Source organism: Buceros rhinoceros, unplaced genomic scaffold (assembly GCF_000710305.1).
Source record: "Buceros rhinoceros silvestris isolate BGI_N320 unplaced genomic scaffold, ASM71030v1 scaffold8199, whole genome shotgun sequence".
NCBI lineage: Eukaryota > Metazoa > Chordata > Aves > Bucerotiformes > Bucerotidae > Buceros > Buceros rhinoceros.
This window is the reverse complement of record NW_010430899.1, coordinates 85,150-95,265: the sequence shown is the minus strand read 5'-3', so window position 1 is coordinate 95,265 and position 10,116 is coordinate 85,150. Positions and strand designations below refer to the sequence as shown.

The window sequence follows — 10,116 nt, the reverse complement described above, 5'->3', positions numbered from 1 at the left end:
CAGCAGGATGTTTTCTATGGGCTGAAGAGCCTGGTACGGTTGCATGTGGACCACAATCAAATAGAGTTTGTAAATCCCAACGTTTTCTACGGACTCACATCCCTGAGGCTGGTCCACTTGGAAGGGAATCTCCTTAAGCAGCTTCACCCAGATACCTTTGTCACCTTGCGCTACAGCCGGATATTCAGAGTGTCCTTCATGAAGCACATCTATCTGTCTGATAACATCCTGACTTCACTGCCACAAGAAGCGTTTTCCTGCATGTCGGAGCTGGAGAGCCTTTACCTTCACGGGAACCCCTGGTCCTGCGACTGCCGTCTGCAGGGGTTTGCAGAGTGGGCGAGGCAGAGAGCGGGTGAGCTGAAGGGGTTTTAATCACGTTACAGCATCTTACTCACTCTGGTAGAGGCAGTTGTCATTATGTATTTGTTCTCAGGAAAGACTGGAGGTTGGGATTTCTGCAGGTACCTGTGAGCAGGACAGACAGATTAACACCATTCCGTTTCCCAGGCTAAATGGATCTTGTGGTCTTAACCCATCCCCAGGGCAGCTCTCCTTAATGGACGTTTTCCCTGGCCAGTCCAAAGCTGCTGTGCACCAGCAGAATCCGCAGGGAATAAGGGTGGTAGGTTCGATGTTACTGGCAGGAGGGAAGGCCACGTTGTACTTGATTCTTTGAAAAGGAAGAAGGAAGGGGGCTCCCGGGCTTCCTCAGTTGCTGCCCCGAGCAGAGGCTGCACACGATAGCGCCGTGTTACCCACAACTGCTGGAGCCTGTCCCCAGACAAAGCTGTGGCCGCGTACCTGCCTCGCACGGTGTAAAGCCAGCGGGACAGCGGGGTGCCACGCTGAGCTGCAACAGCCGCAGTCCATACGCAGGACTTCAGCAGAGAAAATCCAGAGGTTTTCTTAGGTTACTTGTGGTTTTCATAGGTTACTTTAAGACACGCTTGGTTAGTATTTTATTCAAGAGAATGACTTGCTGGTAGCTGCATGTCTTTTTCAGTACTAAGACTTGTATCACAACAGCTTACTGCATTTTTCATCCCTTCAGATGTTATAAAGTGCAAAAAAGACAGAAGTTCCAGCGCTCCGCAATGCCCTTTTTGTGCTAGTCCCAAAAACCATAAAGGGAGAAGCTTAGTGGATATTCCTTCCGCATCCTTGACCTGTACTAAGCCTGCCATACATGGCTCCCTGAAACGGAGAAACCTCACCATGCCAGACGATGGGGACTTCAGTTCCGTGTCTCCCGAGGATTTCATAGCCCCTATAGGATCCGTGGGTTTGAACATGACTGACCAAGCAGGCAGTCGAGGTAACCTGGTTTGCAACGTCCAGAAACCTAGAGCAACGTCTCCCATCTCCTTGGACAGCCACAGCAACAGCACAGTACTCAAAGCGTCGTTCTCGGTGTCTCTGGTGTGCGGCATTGACGATGGACACATTCAGCAGCTGTGGAGCATCCTGGCACTGTACAGTAATACCCCCCTGAACCTGGAAAGGAACGTCCTGGCAACCAGCAAGCCTTTGATCAGTTACAAATACAAACAAATCTACTCGGAGGCGGATGAACTCTTTACCAACGTGGAGACTGAACTGAGAGCTGACCCGGCTTGGTTAATGCAAAGCAAAGTGGCGTTACAGCTGGACAGGACAGCCACCACGCTGAACACGCTGCACATCCAGTATGCTACGGATGCTCAGATTGTTTCACCCAGTGCTGATGAAAAACTGGTGAGAAATAACTGGACCATCATCTCCAGGGACAGCGAAACACGAACGGAGCACACAGTTTTAGTGGGGGGGACCGTGGAGCTGGAGTGCCAAGCCGCTGGGGAGCCAGCTCCTGCAGTGGCGTGGATACTGGCTGACGGGAGCAGAGTCAGAGCTCCCTACGTCAGCGAGGACGGGAGAATCACAGTAGCGCAAACCGGAACGTTCACGTTACGGACAGCGGACACTTTTGACACTGGGCTTTATCACTGCATAGGCACTAACGACAACGATGCCGATACTCTCACCTTCAGAATCACTGTGGTGGATCCCTACGTGGAACACAACCGTGTGAACGGAGCCCAGCTTTCTGCAGTTGTTGGCAGCACACTCTACCTTCCCTGTACAGCCACCGCCATTCCAGATGCTGCCATTAGCTGGGTGTTACCTGAGCACGTGATTCTCCATCATTCTGTAAGAAACAAACACGTTTTTGATAACGGCACCTTGCAGATACACGGGGTGACCGAGCGAGACAGTGGCTACTTTCAGTGTGTGGCAGCCAACCAGTATGGTGTGGATCTTTTGGTTTTCCAAGTGCTAGTCAGAAAGGATGAGACCCCTCTAACGGAAAAGCACATAGCTAGGGGAGGGTGGGAAGAGGGCGATGGCTCTGGCAATGCAGTGCTGGCCTCTGCTACAACACAGAAACATCCTCTAGCGGCTCTGGTGACCTCGACAGCTCATCAGGGATCTGCTGCCTCAGCACCCAGAAATGGAGTCACACAGAGCACACGTAAAAGGAACAGCCACGAGAAAATCACTTACAGGCACTACAGGGACAGGATAAGCAGGCGGTTTAGGGGACACAGAAGGCAGTTTGTTTCCTCTGCCCGGAGAGTCGATCCACAGCGCTGGGCAGCCTTTCTGGAAAAAACAAAGAGGAACTCGACATTCCTAGAAAAACGAGGAGAAGTTGCAACAAACCCACCAGTTCAAGTTGCTAAGTTCTCAGAAGTACCTGGGGATGAGGAGGAAACATCTGGTGATCTCACACCTCCAGAAGAAGAATTCATGATACCAGCAACAGAGACAGCCACTGTATCTGCTCCAGGGAGAGCCATGGGGAGCGTGGTGACTGCAGGGCCTGAGGTGACCACGAGGAACACTTCTGCAAGGAAAACCTCTCTCCTGGCTGCAGAGGCAGTCACTTCCCTAGCCCCTCCTTTTTCACAGCCTGTGTCATCTGACAGCAGGCGGCCACCAACATACCTAAAGCCTACAGTTACAACCTCAGGGGAAAGATCTGCTGCAAGTCAAACATCAGCCAATGGTCTAAAACCATCAGCTGTATCAAATTGGGCAAGTGGAACAGCTACACTCTTCCCTGCTGGGCAAAAGTTGGTATATTCTGGGGGGAGTAATAACCAGCATTTAAAATCCGTACCCACAACACCCATGACTGATGTTACAGACACCAGCAAGTCTGTGACTACCCCAAACGCAGTGGACAAGCCGCATGTTTTTACTGAGTCTACTGTTGAGATTTCCCCCAAAACAGGTCACCAGGTACCCGCAGTGACCGTCAGTGAACCGCGTCCTGAATTTGGTCCCGTTTATTTGCATGGGACTCAGGAACAAGTAACTCCTCAGCCTCCACTGGCCTCAACTATCATTGCCCATCAGCAAGGTCAGATTATTCAGGATGTTACAACGCATACAGCCCAGGCCCAGCAGCAATATGGAAGACAAAGGAAAATTTCTGGAAGGAGACGGATTGTGAGACCAGGACGTATTCCAAGCACAAAAGAGCACAGATTTGATTTTGGGAGGCAAGGCTCTGTCAGAGGCAGTACAGCTGTGGCTGCAGATGTTCAAATGAATGTGAAATATGTATCAAATTTACCAACCTTAAATAATTTAAGCAGCTCCATCAACCCGCTTAGCCCAGAAGCACCTCTGTCCTCCCCCTCTACCATGAATATGCCACTGGAGCACCCAGGGGGTACTCACCGAAACACAGCATTCCTCAGGGAAGAGGAAAACAACCACAGTGCGAGGCAAAAAGCTGCTACGATGGTTGTGCCCTTCATTACAGAGGGCACTCACAGACCTCCTCAATGGGGAGTTGAGAGCAGTGCTCCATCTCAGAGGAGTACTGAGGGAGTCAAACCGTCCAGCACCAGCCTGCCAAGGCAGGCAATCTGCACCGCTCATGCTGCAGAAACTACACATACCATCAGCATTAAGCTATCTTCTCCCCTTGCGTCAGTCTCACCCAGCGTTAAGCCTAGAACCTCACCAAAAAATTCCCAAAGAGGAAAAGTTACTTGGGAGCGTCTCTCTGGAAATGGTGCACAGAAGGAGGTTCTGGAGAAGCTACCAAACCAGACAGATGCGCTTCCATCAACAGAGGTATTGACCGTACCGCCTAGAACTACAGCAGCTTCATCTACGTCCAAAACGTCTCCTTTGCCCTTCACGCCTGTTTCAACAGGGGGGCGTCACCACAGCACTGTCTTGTCTTTAACCACACCCACCCCTTATGGCCACAGAAGAGCAGAAGAGGCAGAAGAACATCTTTCCACTGCAAATCGGCAGCCTCACTCTAGTCCTGCAACTAGTGCAACCACAGAAATGGATGGAGCGAGTCTGGAGCCAACCATCAGACCAATTATTACTCCTCAAACTGACACCAGAAGTAAAACATTCAGAGTGGGAAGAAAGAGAGGCCAGAGGAGGAAGAGGCCCTCTAAAACACCTACCTCTCCAAGCGTGACTGCAGACCACGGCACTGCGGTGATTCCCTGGGTGAATACAGCCACTGTGGCAGCAGTGCAGTCGCTACTGAGCCTTACGCCCGCAGAACCGCTCCCTGGGAGTGCGGGCGCAGTCTCGGAGACAGAAACGTCAGCACCGAGGATCCGTAACGCACCAGAGGCATCTCAGCACGTGTCCACAGCAGCCACGCGGACATCAGCCACCCCCGTCACGCGGACTGGGAACTCCCAGTCAGCCACGTCTCAGCCGGCCACGTCCCCAACCGACACTCCTGTTGCCCTGAGCCCCACCACGCCGACCCAAACCACACCTCAGCTTTCAAAGCCTTTCAGCCCCACGGGTGCACGACCTGCCACTGTCAGTGCAACACTGGGGCCAGAACCTGCCCAGCAAATCCAAGCCACCACAACAGCAGGTGAAAAATCACACCCAAAAACAGAAGAGAGAGTTACCCATGAAAACCTCGTAGCACAGCCCACGATCTCAGCAAGAACGGAGCCAAGGACCAGAGCTCCTGCTGCAGCCGGGAACACGGCAACTCCCCGTGCTCAGCATCCCACCCCACCGCCAGCCTCAGCAGCAGCTGTGCCACCTCCACGTGCTGCCAGCCCCACCTCGCCTCCATGGGGGGCACAGCCCTGGCAGAAGCCCTCTGCGGGAATCACAGAGAGCGGCAGCGTGTTACCTGCCAGTACAGAGACCAGGCTGAAGTCATCGCAGGGCGCGACTCTGCGCGCTCCTCTCTGGGGAGGGGACAAGGACGGTTCTCTCAAAGGCTGGTCTGAAAAGAGACAAGATCAAGGAAGTACCACCACCAATCCTATAGCCGTGGACTCTTCAGGCAGAAATCATTTCGCAAAGCCCAGGATAACTGGAGGAAAATTAGCCGCGTTCACTGTTCTAGCTGATTCAGATGCTTTTATTCCTTGCGAAGCTACTGGTCACCCCCATCCGACAATACAGTGGACCAAGATACCGTCAGGTAAGCGAGATAAACCTCCCTAGAATTTACCTTCTGTTACGGTCTTGTAATTTGGCAGATGTTTTCTATGCCAAACCCCAAGTATTGGTTCGCTTCGAAGTACTGTGAAATATCAGTGAAAAGATGAACTGGGGAACAGTAAAGAAGAAAGAGAGCCCAGCACCTTGCTGGAGCGTCTTCCTACTCACGATGAAACAGCTCCAAAGACAGACATGACCGATAATTCTGTGATTGTTGTGAGATTTCAGTACCTGCTGCGCACTGCCGGCCACTGCAGAACAGCAAGACAGGTGAAAAGCGCAAGCAGTCTGTGGTAGCAAACCATCCAGTTGAGTTACAGCGATGCCGAGGTGGTTTGGAATGGGCAGAGCTGAGTCACAACTACAGCAAAGTGCTTTGGCTGTGCAAAGCCTCACGTGCTGTATCCAGACTTTGCACTGAGGACAGAGTGTTGTTTTCTCTTTAAGGTGTTGCGTACATGCAAAATACTATTATTTCTCTTTCTCATCACTGGTGTCTTGGTTGTCTGGGCAAAGTAGACGGGGGAGAGAAAGCGTTCAGGGACCGAGTGAAAAGGAAGAGAAGAGAGAGGTTCTGACGTGCTACGCTGTTGTCCCCTTGCTTCCACAGGGACCAATACTCTGGAAGGCCGAGGCGATGGCCGGTGGATGGTGTTTCCCAATGGCACGCTCTACATCACCCACGTGGGCCTGGGGGACCGTGGGCAGTACCTGTGCACTGCGGCCAACCTGCACGGCGCCGCACAGCTCCTGGTCACCTTGTCGGTGGTGGCCTACCCGCCTCGCATCACCAGTGGAAGGTGGCAGCCCCTCACTGCTTACTCTAGACAGCCTGTGGCAGTGAAGTGCAAAGCTGAGGGCAGGCCTCCTCCCATCATCTCATGGGTTCTAGCAAATGAAACGCACGTCTCTGACTCTTCCCCAGGAAATAATAAAGTTCACGTAGAACCAGACGGCACTTTAATTATCAAGGATGTCACTGTTTATGACAGAGGCCTCTACACATGCGTGGCTAAAAACCCCGCGGGCACCGACATGCGGGTGGTGAAACTGCAGGTCATTGCAGCACCTCCTGCAATCCTGGAAGAGAAAAGACAACGTGTTGAGGGCAGGATGGGGGAAAACCTGAAACTCCCTTGCACCGTGAAAGGGAATCCTCAGCCCACCATCCACTGGGTCCTCTTCGATGGCACAGTGGTGAAACCTCTGCAGTTTGTCAACGCAAAGCTGTTCCTGTTCTCCAACGGCACCCTCCACCTCCGCAACATCGCCCCTTCCGACAGCGGGAATTACGAGTGCATAGCCACGAGCTCGACGGGCTCAGAGAGGAGGGTCGTGAGCCTCCTGGTGGAACACAGGGACACGCTTCCAAGAATAGCTGCTGCCTCTCAAGAAATGACTCGGTTGAATTTTGGAGACAAGTTGCTTCTGAACTGCACTGCGACTGGGGAGCCAACGCCCAGGATCATCTGGAGGTTGCCCTCCAAGGCAGTCGTTGACCAGTGGCACAGGTAGGAGCCTTTTCTTTCCCCACCTCTTTGAAACGTCAAACGCTGTCTTCTCTAGTGCTTGTGTAGGAGGTGTTACATCACTGAACCACCACATCATGAACTGAACCCACTTTTAAACATTTAGCAGCGGTGGATTGGCTGTGGTGATGGCTTGTAGTAACAGATGACATCAGTTGTCATTCCCGGGTGAGGTCCTGCCATGAAAACCACAGAATGTGACCAGCGCTGCCACGTCCATCTCACCAGCCAGACGGTTCAGAGTCCTGGGGCTGGCAATATGCACCTACCGAAATCTGTAGCAATCAAACATGGAGATTCACGGAGGTGGAGAGTTTAATACCAGGCAACAGCTGCCTGTACAGCAGGGTAGAGCAACTGCCTTCACACAGCGGAGGCTGTGGGTTAGACACCGCAAAAAGGAGGAAAAGCTGTTTAGAAGAGATTTGTGAAGTAGGACTCGGGAGGAGGAGGCTTCTGTAGCCTCTGCCGAGGCTGCCGTTGAGGGTCTGCAAGACGACGCACGAGGGAGAGGAGCGGAGTCTGGAGGGATGGGGGATGTGAGGTTCATTAGGCCGCTCACGGAACAGCTTTCGGCACGGCAGAGGCAGCATTGTGCAGCTTTGTGCTCTGACGTTGAGTCAGCGAGCACGTGCGCATCCACGTAACTACCGAAGCGGCAGCTACGTCAGGTTATAACCCGCTGGGCTGGCGGGTGACATGGGCACAGTGCCTTTGGGGACAACTTCAGTATTGTATCATGCCATTAGCACTCGGTCACGTTCAGTGCTCACTATTCACCCCTCCAGCATTTTTGTTCCCTAATTCTTTCCCCTTTCTTTCCCCCAACAGAATGGGAAGTCGGATCCAGGTCTACCCCAACGGATCCTTGGTTGTCGAGGCAGTTACTGAGAAGGACGCAGGTGACTATTTGTGTGTTGCAAGAAACAAAATTGGAGACGATCTGATACTGATGAAAGTCAGCATCACCATGAAACCAGCCAAGATTCACCAGAAACAGTATTTCAGGAAACTGGTGCCGTATGGGAAGGATTTCCGAGTGGACTGCAAGGCCTCTGGCTCCCCCGCTCCAGACATCTCCTGGAGTCTGCCAGACGGGACGGTGATCAATAACGCGATGCTGGCAGATGACAGCGGAGGCAGGTCTCGCAGATACATCCTCTTTGACAACGGCACTCTGTATCTCAACAGAGCTGGAGTAGCAGAAGGAGGAGATTACACCTGCTATGCTCAGAACACCCTGGGAAGAGACGAAATGAAGGTACACGTCACGGTCATCGTGGCTGCCCCTCAGATAAAGCACAGTTATAAGACGTACACCCAAGTCAAAGCGGGAGACACGGCAGTACTGGACTGCGAAGCTGTTGGAGAGCCCAAGCCAAAAATATTCTGGTTGTTACCTTCCAGCGACATGATCTCCTCGTCAACAGGCAGACACTCGCTGCACGTCAACGGCTCTCTGTCCGTCAGCCAAGTCAAACTGCTGGATGCCGGCGAGTACATGTGTGTTGCCCGCAATCCTGGAGGGGACGATACAAAACTGTATAAACTGGATGTTGTTGCTAAACCACCAGTCATAAATGGTTTATATGTGAACAAAACCATCATGAAAGTGACGGCAGTGAGGCACTCGAGGAAGCTGATCAACTGCAGGGCAGAAGGGACGCCTGACCCGCAGATCATGTGGATCATGCCTGATAACATTTTCCTGACGGCTCCGTATTATGGGAGCAGGATTGTGGTACACAAAAACGGGACGCTCGAGATTCGGAACATAAGGCCTTCAGACACAGCAGATTTTATCTGTGTGGCACGTAACGATGGCGGGGAGAGTGTACTGGTGGTGCAGCTGGAGGTGTCAGAAATGCTACGGAGACCGGTGTTTAAAAATCCATTCAATGAAAAAATAATAGTGAAACCTGGGAAAGCCACCACCTTGAATTGTTCCGTGGATGGAAACCCGCCACCTGACATAAGCTGGATGTTGCCTAATGGCACATGGTTTTCCAGCGGCATCAAGACCTCCCAGCTCCTCACCGGCAGCAACGGTACCCTCACCATCTACGCTCCCGACAGAGACAAAGCTGGGAAGTACCGCTGTGCCGCCAGGAATAAAGTTGGCTACATTGAAAAGCTGATCATCCTGGAGATGGGCCAGAAGCCCAGGATTCTCACTCGCCCCACGGGGCCAGTGAAGGGCTTCAGAGGGGAGTCACTGTCGCTTCACTGCCTGTCTGATGGGAGTCCCAAACCAAACACAGCGTGGACTCTGCCCGGCGGGTACGTGCTGGATCGACCGCAGATCACTGGGAAGCACATTCTGCTGGAAAATGGGACTTTGGTCATCCGAGAAGCCACCACTCATGACCAAGGGGATTACGTGTGTAAGGCCCACAACAGCGCCGGGGATTCCTCCGTGACGGTTCCCGTCGTGGTGGTGGCCTATCCCCCGAGGATTGCTAGCAGACCACCCCAGAATGTGCACACGGTGCCTGGTGCAGCAGTGCAGCTCCACTGCACAGCGCTGGGAGTACCCAAACCAGAAATTACCTGGGAGCTACCTGACCATTCAGTGCTCTCTGCGGGTCACCAGGGCCGAGCAGCTGGGAGCCCGCGGCTTCACCCACCAGGGACTTTACTCATCCAGGATCCCCGACCCACAGATTCTGGCGCATACAAGTGCACAGCGAAGAACCATCTCGGCAGCGATTTCACAGTAACATACGTTCACGTCATATGAAATAAGAAATACAGCGTGAGTGAGGGCTGACAATGCTTACAGCTGGGCTGAGTTCACTCCTGGAGCAAGTTTAAGCCAAGGCAGCCATGGGCAGGGATGTGCCTAAATCGCCTGACAGGATTGAGCCTGCAAGGACCGTGTGATCAGAGGGAAGAAGGGTTAGGGGAAATCAGATCCAGCGTTATGACCTCGTACCGGTTCACTCAGTGATGAAAAGGATTTAAATTAAAACAAACTTAAGGCACTTCAGCTCTGCCAGAAACACTGATTATCAAATAAAATTACTTTCTGGAAGCGCACCTAGAGATCTTCAGTAAGGGACAGACTTTTTTGTATCAGTTCAATAGT

The 10,116-nt window shown here is 52.5% G+C and overlaps 1 protein-coding gene across 1 annotated transcript in view; it reads left to right on the top strand.

The window, feature by feature from the left end:
* Positions 1-9,768, top strand: part of IGSF10 (immunoglobulin superfamily, member 10) — a 12,843-nt gene extending 3,075 nt beyond the window's left edge. The window contains exons 3-8 of the mRNA XM_010143187.1: positions 4-355; positions 1,055-2,868; positions 2,970-3,078; positions 5,249-5,479; positions 6,110-7,010; positions 7,860-9,768. Coding sequence (XP_010141489.1) covers positions 4-355; positions 1,055-2,868; positions 2,970-3,078; positions 5,249-5,479; positions 6,110-7,010; positions 7,860-9,768 — 5,316 coding nt within the window. The remainder of the gene's footprint in view (positions 1-3; positions 356-1,054; positions 2,869-2,969; positions 3,079-5,248; positions 5,480-6,109; positions 7,011-7,859) is intronic.
* Positions 9,769-10,116: the final 348 nt, after the last annotated feature.